This window comes from Rana temporaria, chromosome 1 (genome assembly GCF_905171775.1).
Source record: "Rana temporaria chromosome 1, aRanTem1.1, whole genome shotgun sequence".
NCBI lineage: Eukaryota > Metazoa > Chordata > Amphibia > Anura > Ranidae > Rana > Rana temporaria.
The window spans coordinates 289,515,180-289,532,829 of record NC_053489.1 but is presented as its reverse complement, the minus strand read 5'-3'; the positions used below and the strand labels follow the sequence as shown (position 1 = coordinate 289,532,829).

Genomic DNA, 17,650 nt, shown 5'->3' with positions numbered 1-17,650 from the left:
ATAACACAATTATTACGTTAAGAATACTATTTTTATTAATCTAAAATAAACACACACAAAAAAAAACCTTAACCCATAAAACGAGCAGGGCCCTGTATTCTACATACCCAATTATTAACAAGGCAGTTTGGTTAAGGCCCCTTTCACATGGGATAGACTCCACCAGGAGTCCACCTGCTCAGCAGGGAATCTGTCCGTGGATCCCCCGCTGAACAGGCGAATGACAGGTCCATGTCTGCTTATGCAGAGCGGACACAAACACAGCCCACTGTCCTCTATGGGTGTCATGGTCTTACCTCTTTGCAGGCTTCTCATCACTGACCTGTGCTAGCAGCCATTTTGCTTCATGGGGTTCTTGTAACATGTCACACCCTGCGGCTCCTCCTTCCCACTGGGAGGAGCTGGCTGCTCAGCATATATAAATGACGGCAGCTGCAGCATTTCCTCGCTTGGGCCTTTTGTCTGACACCCCTTCTGTGATCGTGCTGCCTGCTCCTGGTCACCGACCCGGCGACGGACGTTCCTTCTGGTTGCTGATCCCCGGCTTCGTTTCACCCCGTCTTTGGCTACAGACTCCGGCTTGGCTGACTCTCATCGCTGGCTATCGACCCTGGCACTGTTGGACGACTCTTCTGGCTGTTCCGACCGTCAGTGTGGACTTTGACCTTGCTGTTTGGTTTCCAATAAAATCTTCTTATTCATGTATCTGTTTTGTACGTCTGATTCATGCTTCCTTGACATTTGGCCCAAGCCATGAATCCTGATGGTACAGGGCCATCCTCACTACCCATGCTGGTTGCCAGACTTGATCAGCAGGATCACCTGCTGGGTCAGTTCGCTCAGGCGTTGCAAACCCTGCTTGCACGCACTGCTCATCTCGCTCCTGCTGCTGCTAGGCCGGTTGTCGCTCCTGTTACCGCTTCCACTGCCGCTCCGGTTGTTGCGCCAGAGTCTACCCCGTCACCCGTTGTTGCGCCTGCGGTGTCTCGGGGTATGACCGGTTCTGCCCCTCTCCCACAGCGCTTTGGGGGTGAGCCAACTCAGTGCCGAGGCTTCCTTTACCAAGTGGGCATTTATTTTGAGTTGCTGCTACATGCTTTTCCCACTGAGAGATCGAAGGTGGGCTTCCTGATCTCGCTGCCCTCGGACAATGCCTTGGCCTGGGCAAGTCCTTTATGGGAGAACAACAATCCGGTGGTTGCCGAGTTTTCCGGTTTTGTTGCTTCTCTTCGGAGGGCTTTCGATGTGCCGGCTCGCTCTGCCTCTGCTGCGAAGCTCCTCATGTCCATCAGACAGGGTTCACGATCGGTAGCCGAATACGCCATTGAGTTTCGTACCCTGGCAGCAGAGGTGGGCTGGAATAATGAGGCCCTGGTGGCTGCCTTCTCCCATGGTCTCTCTGACACCTTGAAAGATGAGATTGCGGCTAAAGACCTACCCGTGGAGCTCGAGGCTCTCATTTCTTTCCTGATATTGATTGACACCAGACTCAGGGAGAGACCTTCCTTTAAGGAGAGCCTGCGGAGGCCTTCCAACAGATTGGCGCCTACGTTTGCTGTCCCACCCGTGCCTCCCTCTCGTCCCACGCCTCCTGGGGTTAACGTGCCTGGGGGTGAACCCATGCAGCTGGGGTTTGCTCGCCTGTCTGAGCGGGAGAGGGCTCTTCGGAGACGTGAGGGTCGTTGCATGTACTGCGGCCTCAGTGGGCATTTTCGGTTGTCATGTCCGAACCGTCCGGGAAACGCTTGCACCTGAGGTCCTGTCGGGGACAGATCTTGGGTGGAGTTTCTTTGTCCCCGGTTTCCCGTGCTGATAAACCACTGCTCACCGTTGTCCTCTCCTGGGCCGGGGGCTCGGTGACGGCCCAGGCGTTGGTGGATTCTGGTGCTGGTGGTCTTTTCATCGACAGTAGATTTGCTGCCGCAAACTCCATTCCTCTGCAGGCTCGAGTTTCTCCGCTGGTTCTTGAGGCAATTGACGGCAGACCCCTTCAGCCGCCGCAGGTGACTCATGAGACCCTTCCAGTGGAGATAGCCATTGGGGCCGTTCACAGGGAGTCCGTCTGTCTTCAGGTCATTTTGTCTCCTCACTATTCGGTGGTCTTGGGGTACCCCTGGCTCCAGAGGCATAATCCGACTTTCGATTGGAGATCGGCTGAGATCCTCTCGTGGTCCGCACAGTGTGGGGCTAGTTGCATCCATGGGCCCGTCAAGGTGTTGTGTGCCTCCTCAGAGCCCGTGTTGCCCTCTGAATACAGGGAGTATCTGGATGTATTCGATAAGGTGCACGCTGGTGCCCCACCGCCCATACGATTGTGCCATAGATTTACAACCTGGTGCCATTCCTCCTCGTGGCAGGGTATATCCACTGTCGGTTGCTGAGAATGAAGCCATGGAGGAGTACATGAGGGAGGCGCTTTCCCAGGGGCACATTCGCAAATCCTCTTCCCCAGCGGGGGCTGGATTTTTCTTTGTAAAGAAGAAGGGCGGAGAATTAAGGCCTTGCATCGACTATAGGGGCCTAAATCGCATCACGATTAAGAATGCATACCCGATTCCGTTGATTTCCGAGTTGTTCGACCGTCTCAAGGGGGCAACGGTCTTTACCAAACTCGACCTGAGGGCTGCGTATAACCTTGTAAGGATCAGGGAGGGTGATGAGAGGATGACCGCGTTCAACACCAGGACCGGTCATTACGAATCCCTGGTTATGCCCTTTGGGTTGTGAAATGCGCCCGCAGTCTTTCAGGAGTTTATCAATGATGTTTTTCGTGACCTGTTGCAGCAGTGTGTAGTGGTCTACTTGGACGATATCTTGGTATACTCCGAATCCATGGAGGTCCACATTCTGGACGTCAAGCGAGTGTTGCAACGGTTACGAGAGAACAAGCTTTTCTGTAAGCTTGAGAAATGCGAATTTCACCGGTCCCAGGTAACCTTCTTAGGTTACATCATTTCCGCGGAGGGGTTCTCCATGGACCCTGAGAAGGTTTCGGCAGTCCTACAGTGGCCACAGCCCACTGGTCTTCGTTCCCTGCAGCGCTTTTTGGGCTTCGCCAATTATTATCGGAAGTTCATCAGGGACTTCTCCATGCTGGCCAAGCCTCTCACGGATCTGACCAGGAAGGGCAGTAATTCCCATGATTGGCCGGCCGAGGCCATCCTGGCTTTTGAGGCTCTAAAATCAGCCTTTGCTTCGGCTCCAATACTGTCTCATCCCAATCCTGGGTTGCCCTTCGTCCTTGAGGTGGATGCGTCTGAGACGGGAGTAGGCACTCTTCTGTCTCAGCGTCGGACACCAGAGGGACCTCTGCTTCCCTGTGGGTTCTACTCCAGGAAACTGTCTCCCGCGGAATGCAACTACCAGATTGGTGACAGAGAGCTGTTAGCTATTGTGCAGGCTCTCAAAGAATGGAGGCACTTGCTCGAGGGTTCTGCTGTTCCGGTTCTCATCCTGACGGACCACAAGAATCTGACGTACCTTTCGGAGGCCAAGAGATTGACACCCCGTCAGGCCAGATGGGCTCTGTTCCTGTCACGCTTTAATTACGTGGTCTCCTACTTGCCCGGTTCCAAGAACGTCAGGGCGGATGCCTTATCACGTCAATACTCCGAGCTGTCCAAAGAGGATTCGATACCGACTTCGGTCATACCTCCAAATCAGATCCTGGCCGCCATCCGCACTAGCTTGACCTCTCCCCTTGGAGAGCAGATTCTGGCGGCTCAATCTGGTGCTCCCTCTGGGAGACCCAATGGTAGGTGCTTCGTGCCTGAGGAGTTTGGCACCCGGCTGTTGCGAACCTACCATAACTCCAAGACAGCGGGGCATCCTGGAAAGAATCAGCTGTCCTGGGCTGTCTCACGCTTGTTCTGGTGGCCTTCTCTATGGTCCGACATTGCCGCATATGTAGCGGCATGCTCTGTTTGTGCCCAGAATAAATCCCCTCGGCATCTCCCGTTGGGACTTCTACAACCCATTACCAATGGCGCCCATGGTCACACCTGGGGATGGACTTCATTGTGGACCTTCCTGTGTCCCGAGGCCATACGATCATTCTCATGATTGTGGATCGGTTCTCCAAAATGTGCCACTGTGTTCCATTCAAGAAGTTACCCACTGCACAGGAGTTGGCCACGGTTTTCGCCAGGGAGGTCTTCCGGTTGCATGGTTTGCCTAAAGAGATAGTTTCGGATCGAGGGAGTCAGTTTGTGTCCAGGTTCTGGCGTGCTTTTTGCTCTCAGTTGGGTATTCGACTCTCCTTCTCTTCGGCTTACCACCCTCAGTCCAATGGGGCCGCAGAGTGATCCAATCAAGCCCTGGAGCAATTTCTTCGTTGCCATGTCTCCGATCATCAGGACAATTGGGTTGACCTTCTGCCATGGGCTGAGTTTGCCAGGAACACGGCGGTTAACTCTTCCTCTGGGATGTCTCCCTTCATGGCCAATTATGGGTTCCAACCTGCGGTATTACCGGAGTCATTCTCTCCCCAAGATGTTCCGGCTGTGGAGAACCACCTTTCTGCCCTACGTGCTTCATGGGTACAGATTCAGAGGTCCCTCAGGGTCTCTGCGCAGCGCCAGAAGCTCCAGGCTGATCGCAGACGGTTGCCTGCTCCTTCCTACCAGGTCGGAGATTGTGTATGGTTGTCCACTCGCAATCTCAACCTCCGAGTGCCCACTCCTAAGCTGGCTCCTCGCTTTGTTGGTCCCTTCCGTGTGCTCCGCAGGGTGAACCCGGTTGCCTATGCTCTCGCGCTTCCACCTGGTATGCGGGTTTCCAATGTGTTTCACGTTTCCCTGTTGAAACCACTAATATGCAATCGTTTCACCTCCTCGGTTCCTCAGCCTCGTCCTGTCCAGGTGGGCGATCATGAAGAATACGAGGTGAGCGATATCCTGGACTCACGCTTGGTCTGTGGCCGGTTGCAGTTCTTGGTCCACTGGCGTGGGTATGGTCCAGAGGAGCGTTCCTGGGTTCCTTCCGCAGATGTCCATGGTCCTGTCCTCCTCCGAGCCTTCCACTCGCGCTTTCCCCAGAAGCCGTATTTTGCGCCGCGGAGGAGGGGCCCTTGAGGGGGAGGTACTGTCATGGGCTTACCTCTTTGCAGGCTTCTCATCACTGACCTGTGCTAGCAGCCATTTTGCTTCATGGGGTTCTTGTAACCTGTCACACCCTGCGGCTCCTCCTTCCCACTGGGAGGAGCTGGCTGCTCAGCATATATATATATATGATGGCAGCTGCAGCATTTCCTCGCTTGGGCCTTTTGTCTGACACCCCTTCTGTGATCGTGCTGCCTGCTCCTGGTCACCGACCCAGCTACGGACGTTCCTTCTGGTTCCTGATCTCTGGCTACAGACTCCGGCTTGGCTGACTCTCATCCCTGGCTATCGACCCTGGCACTGTTGGACGACTCTTCTGGCTGTTCCGACTGTCAGTGTGGACTTTGACCTTGCTGTTTGGTTTTCAATAAAATCTTTTTATTCATTTATCTGTTTTGTACGTCTGATTCATGCTACCTTGACAATGGGCGGTCGGATGTAAACAGACCACAACTTATTTTGGCATGATAAACAGTACTTCCGACAGAAGAAAGGCGTGACTATGGGGGCTAAGTATGCCCCCTCAGTGGCCAATTTTTTCATGAGCCGCTGGGGGAAAGAAGCCATTTTTAACAACACTTCACCTTAATTAAAAATCTATAAACGTTATATAGATGACATTATAATTATTTGGGCAGACACACAGGATTATTTTCTGCAACTTCTGACTGAAATTGGGAATAACAGATACGGTATTTCCTTGACAGCAACATTTGACCGACAATATGTACATTTTTGGGATCTCGTAATATTTAAGGAGAATCATCAATTGTTTACTAAAACCCACTTTAAGGAAGTGGACAGAAATAGCTACACCCCATTAGGAAGTTGTCACCATCCTAGATGGTTGAGTGCCATTCCCCAAATTCATGAGAGTAAAACTCAATTGCGTCAAGAAAGATGACTATGAAATGCAGGCCAAGATTTGAGGAAAATGGTTACCGCTCCAAGGATCTAGCTAAAACCAAGTTAGTGGTAGGTGAAATGAAGAGAGGGGATTTGTTTAAAAAGAAAGAGGTCAATAAAAGGGACTTTGGAGTTGCTTTTATGACTTGTTTCACAACCTAAACAGATAGAAAAAATTATCCACAAACATTGGCCTCTACTTTTGAAAGATGCAAATCTAAATAAAATTCTACCAGCAAAACCACAGTTCATCTACACCAGGGGTCTCCTGCGGCCCGAGGATCAAATCTGGCCCTTTACTAGCCTTTATCCGGCCCTTGGGGCACTATTCCTCCAACTGATATGAGGCACTATTCCTCCCACTGACACCAACAAGGAGGCACTATTTCTTCCTCTGATACCAATGAAGGGATACTATTCCTCCTACTGTGAGGGACACGACTCCTCCTCCTACTGAGACCAACCTTGAGGCCATATTTATTGTCACTGATGCTGGGCCTGAGACATTTGCTGTCTCCGCTGACCACAATTTGTCCCTCCTAAATTCTTAAGGACAAAAAAATGGCCCTTTGTTTGAAAAGTTTGGAGACCCCTGATCTACACCAAGCCACCCACTTTGTTTAAATTAGCACCCAACGTGATAGACCCACCCAAGAAGGTGTGCACGTTCTTGGATCAAGTGTTTTTTTTTTTATTAGCTGTGGAAGGTGTGTAATGTGTAGGATTTCCAGAACCAGGACAAGGAAGACCAGAGATTTCACCTCTCATACCTCTAGTGAGTCCCACAAAATCAGGAAGTTCATTGCGTGTGGGACCATGCATGTAACATACCTTCTTACATATCCATGTGGGTTGCAATACGCGTGCAAAACCACTAGGAAATTAGAAGTAAGACTTTAAAAACACGTTAACAGAATTAGGAAAGGTTATAAGCACCACAGTCTGTCTAACCACTTTAGACTCCACCATGGGAGGGATCCAAGTGGCTTGACATTCTGTGGTATAGACTAGATTAGGGTCATTGGAGAGGATGTAACCTCAAGAGGACCATCTAAAACTAGACCCAGTGGATTCATTGGGGCTAAATATCGAACTTGACTTCAATTGTTTTCTGTCACATTGGTAATTTTTGGTTGCAATGGATTTTTCCTCTGTCATTTATATCCTATCTGTTAATTTTACTTCACTTTTTATTATTACCCATATTTATCGGCGTATAACACGCACCCTAACTTTAAGAGGGAAGTTTCATGAAAAAAACTTTCCACAGCCCCTGCGTATAATCGGCCCACATGTACAAGGCTTAAGAACTTCAAAGCCCTTCCACATAAAAATTAAAAGCATTAACCACTTCCCGCCCGGTCTATAGCAAAATGACGACCGGGTGGTGGTTCAGTTATCCTAACTGGACGTCATATGACATCTTTCAAGATACGTGAGGGCATGCAGCACGGCGATCGGCGGTGCGGCGTGTTGACACACCGCAACACCGATCTTGGTAAAGAGCCTCTGATGGAGGCTTTTTACCACGTGATCAGCCATGTTCAATCACGGCTGATTACAGTGTAAACAGGAAAAGCCATGTATCGGCTTTTCCTCACTAGCGTCTGACAGATATCAGTATTGGAGAGCCGATCGGTGGCTTTCCTGACAGGAGGGGTCTGTGCTGATGATTATCAGTGCTGCCCCCCCACAGATGCCCACACTAGACCACCAGGGATGCCACCAGGACCACCAGGGATGGCCATCACTGATGGATGACCAGGTATGCCAGTCAGTGCCCATTACTAATGGCTGCCAGATGTCTCCTTATCAGTGATGCACATCAGTGCTATCTATCAGTGTCCATCAGTGCCCACCTATCAGTTCCACCCAAAAGTACCCATCAGTACAGCCTTTCAATGCCCATCAGTCCCGCCTATCAGTGTCCATTAGTGCTGCATACCAGTGCCACCTATCTGTGCCCATCATCAGTGCCCCCTCCTCAGTGCCACCTCATTCGGTGCCTGTTAGTGCAACTTCATTAGTGCCCATCAGCGAAGGAGAAAACTTACTTATCTACAACATTTTATTTTTTTATTTTTGTTGCGCAAAAAATAAAAACCCCAACAGTGCTCCAAAACCAAAATAAAGCTCTATTTGTGGGAAGGGAACAAAACGATAAAACAAACTGTAGCATGACCACGCAATTGGCATTCAAAATGCGACCGCTGAAAGCTGAAAATTGGCCTGGGCAGGGAATGTAAGTACCTGGTATTGAAGTGGTTAACGTAAACCCCTAAAGAAATCATACACCTCTGTAAACACAAGGACTACAGTTTATCTGCTGTTATTGTACACTATATACTATAGGATTTGATTAGCATTAAAGAATGAAAAGAAAACATATGTTGATATCCAATGCCATCCAAAGTTACAACTTGTTTTTTCTTGTGCACAGCATTATCACATTACACCGTAAGAATAACGTCATAAATCAAAGCCAATAAACGTAAGCAATGCTTAAAGTTCTAGCAAATTGCATGCAGGCAGTAGAAAGACTGCAGCAACTAGCATAAGTTTAAAGGGTATCCGTTGTAGCTACTGTATCAGATAAGTCATGCAGCCATAAGAATAATGATGGCAGGTAGCACATCCGCAGGTGAATAAAGGTGTAACTTCACAGATTGCTGGAAATTAAACAATATTGCATAGGTTGGAGCTTGAAGATGTAAATTGCCTTACATGGATTAAAAAATATGTAGCCACTGAATCCATCAAGCATATGTCAGGTATATATAGTAGCAATAGATCAGCAACAGGTGAAGAGGTATAGCATAAAAAAATAGACAAAAAATAAAAGCTAAAAAGTAGAAAAACACCTTGTGCACCGATCACACTGTATATACTAATTAAAACAAATGATATTTTATGTACAGTATATATATATATACACACACACATATTTTGCATCAAACTAAATGTTAAATAGAAAAAGAAAAAATTGCGCCAGCCAAATAATATAACAATCAAGTCCTTTGTGAATCCACAAATAAATAATCAATAATACAGTCCAAAAAGGTGTACACTAAAAATCTTGAACAGACAACACCCGGTGCACTGATGATAACGTGATAAATGTTACATTTTTTTGCATATATTTGATTTCCAATACTAAATATTCCTAGAGAATGAACATTTTATTACAGAATCTTGTTCATGAAACAATACAGCTACATTCACCAGGGTTGCTTTATAACCTGGAAACTGAGGTTTTACCCCTAACAACACACTGACAATGCATTTCCAACCGCTCTCCACCCAAAACAAAAATAATAATCGCTCTCCACCCAAAACAAAAATATCGCTCTCTACCCAAAACAAAAATAATAATCGCTCTCCACCCAAAACAAAAATATCGCTCTCTACCCAAAACAAAAATAATAATCGCTCTCCACCCAAAACAAAAATATCGCTCTCTACCCAAAACAAAAATAATAATCGCTCTCCACCCAAAACAAAAATATCGCTCTCTACCCAAAACAAAAATAATAATCGCTCTCCACCCAAAACAAAAATATCGCTCTCTACCCAAAACAAAAATAATAATCGCTCTCCACCCAAAACAAAAATATCGCTCTCTACCCAAAACAAAAATAATCATCGCTCTCCACCCAAAACAAAAATATCGCTCTCTACCCAAAACAAAAATAATAACCGCTCTCCACCCAAAACAAAAATAATAATCGCTCTCCACCCAAAACAAATACACACAAAATGACTACAGCTAATGAAATAAAACCTAGATACACTGTGCAATAGACTCTAATTAATGTTGTATTGGACAGAGATGTTAAATAGTGGTTACCAGCATACCAACCTATAAAACACAAGTGCTACTGACCTACCAGTGGCACGGGGGTCAGTTATATTTGGTGAGCATTTTTCAATTAAGGGTGGAGGAATGAGGTGAATGGTTATATCTGAAGTCTTTTCCTTACATTCACAGGTATGTTTGCATTTGTTCACATAGTATAGTGCACACATTTTTTTTCTTATGTGTTCTTATGCTGGTTTTCATTTACAGTGCTAACCACACCATTAATTGCACCTTGATAGAGAAAAGATCTCGCATTTACAAGAGTATGGAAGAAATTAGTATCTCTAGTGACAGTTTCGAGAAAAATGACTGGGTCTTTATTCTGCTAGCACCTATATACACACACATGCACACACACACGCACGCACACATGCGCACACACACACACTATAAGAAATTATAATGCATAGGCAAATGAACATTATACTTTTTTTCCTACCTGGGCCGCCATTACCCGCTGTCTCTCCGCAATAAGACTGCACTTTTTACATTGACATTCCCGCCACATACAGAAACGCTTGTGCCCCTTTAGTAGCGACGAATAGCCGTGGTTTCTGCAACGAGAACATTTTGGCATGCGTGGGGATTTCTTCCATTGAGCCCCCGAGGACTGTACCCCAGGTTTGCGAGGCTTGCTTAATGGCTCCTCGCTGTTAGGCATTTTAATATTTTTTTGAGATCACTGTAAAAAAAAAAAATCGTACAATTAGTCAGCAAACAACGCATCAAACTAAAGTGATTCTCGCTCTGAGACAACGTGTAGCGTGAAGAATGTTGAAAGAAGACCTGGGTGGGAGTTAGTAGGAGGAACAGGGGACATCGTGTCTAATGTCCTTCCCACAATAATACAATTGGGTAACAGCGTAACAAGTAATTACGATTACTATATGTTCATTGTTGCTTTGTATAGTACAAAATAAAAAATCTGTTCAAATTTGCCCAGTCATATCCTTACCCCCTTACTATTATGTGCCTAAGGTGTCAGACAACACTGCTTTTACCTAACAAAAATTGGAACTGTGCATATTCAAAGGGGCCAGTCAATATCGGGCTGATTTAGTCATTACTGTGCAGTCTTACTAATGAGAGCATTATGTATATTTATGTCTGGGCCTGACACTTCGACCTGAGTGTGAGGGATCAGAGGTCACCTGAAGTCTGACAGTTGTTCTGTTTCAACTGTCTGACGTTCTGTTATGTCTCCTTGCTCCTAAGAATGCATAACAGTGTCAGGTAACAAAACCCTGAAAGCATCTCTATAACAGGGGTCTCCAAACTTTCTAAACAAAGGGGCCAGTTTTCTTTAGAGGGGCCGGACTGTGGCCAGTGGGACTCGAAAATGCCCTGGCGTCAGTGGGAGTAAACCATGGCCCATCATTGGTTTTATTGGGAGTAGATATAGCACCTCACCATTGGTGTCGGTGGGAGAAATTGCTCTACATAATTAGTATCAGTTGAATAGGGGCCAGGGCCAGCTAGAGGCAAGCAAAGTGCCACATATGGCCCCAGTTTGGAGACCACTGCTCTATAAAATGGATCTGTTATTTGATAAGCTCCATATTCCTGATGTCAGCTAGTTGACAAGGAAGCAACTCAAAATTCAGATGGATGGGCACTCAAGCTGTGGAAGGTTCAGACACAACAGGAATACGCCCAAACAGTTATAGTAACTAAAACAGGGCTCGACAAATCCCGGTCGCCAGGTCGCCATGGCGACTAGAAATAGGGTCCTGGCGACTTGGCTTGGAAGGGGGGCAAATGAGCTGGCGCCATCTGGTGGTGAGCCGTTGGTATTACAAGTTATTACCACCAGATGTGTAAGCTGGCGCCATCTGGTGGTGGCCGTTGGTATTACAAGTTAAGCATTACAAGTTAAACAGCAATTCTAATGTTATTTTTCACTATTTTCACTGCCATCTTCTTCCCTCTAATCCAGGGGTCTCAAACTCAAATTACCTGAGGGCCACAAGACAAGTTTTCATATGCCATGGGGGGCCGCATGCAAACTTTCAAACTTCAAAAACAACAGTACTGGTGTCAGCGAACACATTATTAACCCCCAGCACTGATGTCAGCGAGCGCATTATTACCACCAGCACTGGTGTCACCGAGCGCATTATTACCACCAGCACTGGTGTCAGCGAGCGCATTATTACCACCAGCACTGGTGTAAGTCAGGGTTTGACAAATTTGCTTGGAATCTAGGAGCCAGCTAAAAAAGTTAGGAGCCAGAAAACGCACCCCGTCCCGACGAGCTTGCGCGCAGAAGCGAACACATACGTGAGCAGCGCCCGCATATGTAAACGGTGTTCAAACCACACATGTGAGGTACCGCCGCGATTGGTAGAGTGAGAGCAATAATTCTAGCTCCTCTGTAACTTAAAACATGCAACCTGTAGATTTTTTTAAACGTCGCCTATGAAGATTTTAAAGGGTAAAAAAGTTTGTCGGCATTCCACAAGCGGACACAATTTTGAAGCGTGACATGTTGGGTATGAATTTACTCGGCGTAACATTATCTTTTTATAGTATTAAAAAAAATGGGGATAACTTTACTGTTGTCTTATTTTTTAATTAAAAAAAGTGTAATTTTTTCCAAAAAAAGTGCGCTTGTAAGACCGCTGCGCAAATACGGCGTAACAGAAAGTATTGCAACGATCGCTTTTTTATTCTCTAGGGTGTTAGGATAAAAAATATATATAATGTTTGGGGGTTCTAATTAGAGGGAAGAAGATGGCAGTGAAAATAGTGTAAAATGACATTAGAATTGCTGTTTAACTTGTAATGCTTAACTTGTAATACCAACGGCCACCACCAGATGGCGCCAGCTCACATCTGGTGGTAATAACTTGTAATACCAACGGCTCACCACCAGATGGCGCCAGCTCAAAAAAATAAAAAAAATATTTTTTATTTTTTTTTTGCTCCCCTCACTTCCACCCTGCCTGTGGGCCATTTATAACTGGTCCGCGGGCCGCAAATGGCCCGCGGGCCGGTACTTTGAGACCACTGCTCTAATCAAAACCCCCAAACATTATATATATTTTTTATCCTAACACCCTAGAGAATAAAATGGCGATCGTTGCAATACTTTCTGTCACGCCGTATTTGCGCAACGGTCTTACAAGCGCACTTGTTTTGTGAAAAAATTACACTTTTTTTAATTAAAAAATAAGACAACAGTAAAGTTATCCCCATTTTTTTTTTTATATTATGAAAGATAATGTTACGCCGAGTAAATTCATACCCAACATACAATAAAAAACCAACATGTCACGCTTCAAAATTGCGTCCGCTTGTGGAATGCCGACAAAATTTTACCCTTTAAAATCTTCATAGGCAACGTTTAAAAAAATCTACAGGTTGCATGTTTTGAGTTACAGAGGAGGTCTAGGGCTAGAATTATTGCTCTCGCTCTACCAATCGCGGCGATACCTCACATGTGTGGTTTGAACACCGTTTACATATGCGGGCGCTGCTCACGTATGTGTTCGCTTCTGCGCGCGAGCTTGTCGGGACGGGCTGTGTTTTCTGGCTCCTAACTTTTTTAGCTGGCTCCTAGATTCCAAGCAAATTTGTCAACCCCTGAACTAAAATCTATAAATGCAGATTTCTGTATACGCCCAGTGGTTCTGGTGAAAATGCCCCAAAAAAATATATGGGAGCTGGACTAATTTTTACTATATTTACTACAGAAATAAACAACTGTATAATGACAAAAAAAAATATCACAGCCATTTAAGGCACATGAACGTCCATGTTTGGGAAAAATCACCAGGGGCACACGCGTGGGTAAATGCAGATGCCATTAAAGCATTTACATGAGTTATATTACAGCCATTCACTAACATGGGAGGGCATAGGCTCCACCGCAGGAAAATGCTAAGATTATTGGGTTAGGCATATTTAATGTGCATTTAGTTTAACGTGATATTAAAGGCATATATATATAATTATATTATATATATATATATATATATATATATATATATATATATATATATATTTATATATATACACACACATATATATATATATATATATATATATATATATATATATATATATATATATATATATATATATATATTTATTTATTTTTTAATAACAAACATGTTATACTTACTGTCTCTGTGTAGTGGTTTTGCACAGAGCAGCCACAATCCCCCTCCTCTCAGGTCCCTTGCCAGCACTTCTGGCCCCTCTCTCCTGCCAAGTGACTACATAGAAAGTAGCTTTCTATGGGGGACACCCGAGCCGAGTCGCTGCTCTGTGCGTCCATTCACATAGAAAGTGTGGCTCAACCCTGCCCCTGCTCTCTCCTCATTTGCTCACTGGCTGTGATTGACAGTAGCATGAGCCAATGCCGTCTCAGCTAATGAGGAGAAAGACCAAAGAGAGCCGCTGCTCTCATGCACACCACTGAATCGAGATGGGGCTCAGGTAAGCATTGGGGGGGGGGGGTGCACAAAAAGTATTTTACCGTAATGCATAGAATGCATGATGGTAAAAAAACCTTGAGCCTTAACAACCACTTTAAAGGAGAAGTCCAGCCTAAGCTCGTTTGGCTGTGCTTTTCCTATGGGTCACAGGAGTGCAATTCGTTTTGCACTCCTGTGACCCATTTTCAGCAGAGAGTAGGCTGAAGTCCACTCTCTGCTTACGTCATAGAAATCTGTCTAGGCACAGCGTCAACCCAACAATGGGAGTCTGGATCTGCCAGGTGCCTGGACTGATACCATCTGAGCTGCTGAAACGGCCGCTGGAGAAGCAGTGATTGACAGTCAGCAGCTCTCTGCTCGGGGAGCTGTGAGAACCGAGCCATTGGCGATGTTCGGTCGCTTGGTTCTCAGTGTTAGAGGCGCCGGGGGACAGATGCAGCACCAGACTGATGCTGCAGCCACCTAGGTAAGTATGATGGAGGAAAAACCCTCAAACCCATACTTCTCTTTTAGAGCCCTTTCACACGGGGCGGATCAGTAATGAGCCGCGTCCGTGTGTCCGTAAGCTCAGCGGGGATCGCTTCATATATCCCCGCTGAGCTGGCGGCTGGGCGGGGACCGCACTGTCTTTTCTCTGCTCTCCCCAATGGGGGATCGGATGAACACGGACCGTGTGTCCGTGTTCATCCGATCCGCAGACGGAAGAAAAAATAGGGTTTTCTTCCGCCTGCAAAAATCGGATTTTTGCGGAGGCGGGTGATTACGGGTGTCAGCGGACACCCGCAATCACATAGGGACCAATGTATGTCCCTTTTTCATCCGCAACAGATGGATGAAAAAGCGGGCATACGGTCCGCACATGTGAAAGGAGCCATAAGGATGAAGGTCTGCTTAATGGCATTTTAAGGCACATTAGAGGTTGTCTGAGCCCTACTTTTTTCAAACTGTTAAAGCCTCTGGATTATGGTGGTGTCAGACAGATATTGTATTCCCCTACAAGTCTATGAGAATGCAAAACCTGCTCTAAGCAGATCAAAAGGTAGTCTAGTGCAGGTCAAAAGATGATTTCCTGAAGTCCACAGGCATTTTTGTGATGAAGAGTTCAAATCCTCTCAATAGATAAAGAGATAAACACAGGAAATGTGCATGTATTGCAGATGTGTACTAAATGTTTTTATTGATTTGCCCAAACATATACTTGAAGTGACATAAATAACCATCCATGCCACTGGTTATAGTACCGCCTATACAGCCATGGCCAAAAGTTTTGAGAATGACACAAATATTAATCTTCACAAAGTTTGCTGCCTCTGACTTGCTGACTTTAATGTCATAAAAAAACACTTAAAATGCATTTGTGAATGCTTCAGGGTGCCCAAGAAAGGGCTGTCTCCTATAGCTGATTCAGCTTTCGGATCGGGGCACCACCAGTGCTGATGTTGCTCAGGAATCCCAGCAGGCAGGTGTGAGCGCATCTACACGCACAGTGAGGCGAAGACTTTTGGAAGATGACCTGGTGTCAAGAAAGGCAGCAAAGAAGACACTTCTCTTCAGGAAAAACATCAGGGACAGACTAATATTCTGCAAAAGGTATAAACAGGGGGCCAGATTCACAGAAAAAGTACGCCGGATATCTGCTGATACTCCGGCGTACTTTCAAATTTGCCGCGTCGTATCTTTATTTCACTTAATTCACAAACAAAGATACAACGGCATTTGGCTAAGATCCGACAGGCGTACGGCTTTGTACGCCTTCGGATGCAATACTTCGGCGACCGCTGGGTGGAGTTTGCGTCGTTTTCCGCGTCGGGTATGCAAATTAGCTGTTTACGGCGATCCACGAAGGTACGCACGTTCGTCGCATTCTCTTACGTCTTCGCTAGTCGGCTTTTCCCGTCGCAAAGTTACGGCTGCTATTTAGGTGGTGTAAAAATAGACAGCCCATGTTAAAGTATAGCCGTCGTTCCCGCGTCGAATTTCAAATTTTTTTTTTTTTTTGCGTAAGTCGTCCGGGAATACGAAAGGACGTAACGCATTTCGCCGTTCAAAACATTACGTCGGGGCGCCGTCATTTCGCGCAAAGCACGGCGGGAAATTTCAAAACGGAGCATGCGCAGTACGTTCGGCGCGGGAACGCGTCTAATTTAAATGGTACACGCCCTATTTGAATTAGGCGGGCTTGCGCCGGACGGCTTTACGCTACGCCGCAAGTTGTGTAAACTTGCGGCGTAGCGTAAAGCCGTCCGGCGCAAGCAAGTGCTTTGTGAATCAAGCACTTACGCTGAAAACTTGCGGCGGTGTAACGTAAACAGGATACGTTACGCCGCCGTAAAAGTACATGAATCTGGCCCAGGGATTGTACTGCTGAGGACTGGGGGAAGTCCATTTCTCTGATGAATCCCATTTGCGATTGTTTGGGGCATTCAGAAAAAACCTTGTCTGGAGAAGAAAAGATGAGAGCCAACAGTAAAGCATCCCGAGACCATTCATGTGTGGGGTTGTTTCTCAGCCAAGGGAGTGGGCGCACTCACAATTGTGCCTTAGGCTGCATTCACACCTTGGCGTATTTACACCCGACGCCCGACGCTCGTGCCGCTGGAGGGGTGAGTTAACATTGATGTCTATGGAGATGGTTCACATCTCCACGCCGAACGCCGAAACGCCGTACGCCTGAAGCTCAAAACAAGTCCCGGACCCTTTTTTTCAGGTGGCTTTCGGCATAGACAACAATGTTAATCAAGGTTATTTAAAAAAAAAAAAAAAAAAGGTTAAACGACTCGTTTGCCGCGGTACAATACGCCGCAATTTGTCGCGGCAAAATATGCCGCGTTATAGTGTGAATGCAGCCTAAGAACACAGCAATGAATACAGAATGGTAGAAAAACTTCCTCCAAGAGTAACTTCTCCCAACCATCCAAAAACAGTTTGGTGAGGAACAATGCCTTTTCCAGCATGATGGAGCACCGTGCCATAAGGAAAAAGTGATAAATAAGTGGCTTGAGGAACAAAACATCAACATTTTGGGTCTATGGCCAGGAAACTCCCCAGACCTTAATCCCATTGAGAATTTGTGGTTAATCCTCAAGAGGCAAGTGAACAAAAAAAAAAAAAACACAAATTCTGACAAACTCCAAGGGGGAGATTCAGAAAGAAGATACGATGGCGTATCTCCTGATACGCTGTCGTATCTCTTAGATCCGACGGTCGGATCTATGCGACTGATTCATAAGAATCAGTTACGCATAGATCTCCCTTGGAGCCGACAGGTGTAAGTGACTTACACCGTCGGATCTTAGGCTGCAATCTCCCGCCGGCCGCTAGGTGGCGCTTCCATTTGTATACGC

At 46.3% G+C, this 17,650-nt stretch overlaps 1 protein-coding gene across 1 annotated transcript in view; it reads right to left on the bottom strand.

The window, feature by feature from the left end:
- The window catches only part of DMRT1 (doublesex and mab-3 related transcription factor 1), a 182,540-nt gene that overhangs the window by 147,357 nt on the left and 17,533 nt on the right, over positions 1-17,650 (bottom strand). The window contains exon 2 of the mRNA XM_040357176.1: positions 10,304-10,546. Coding sequence (XP_040213110.1) covers positions 10,304-10,525 — 222 coding nt within the window. The 5' untranslated portion in view covers positions 10,526-10,546. The remainder of the gene's footprint in view (positions 1-10,303; positions 10,547-17,650) is intronic.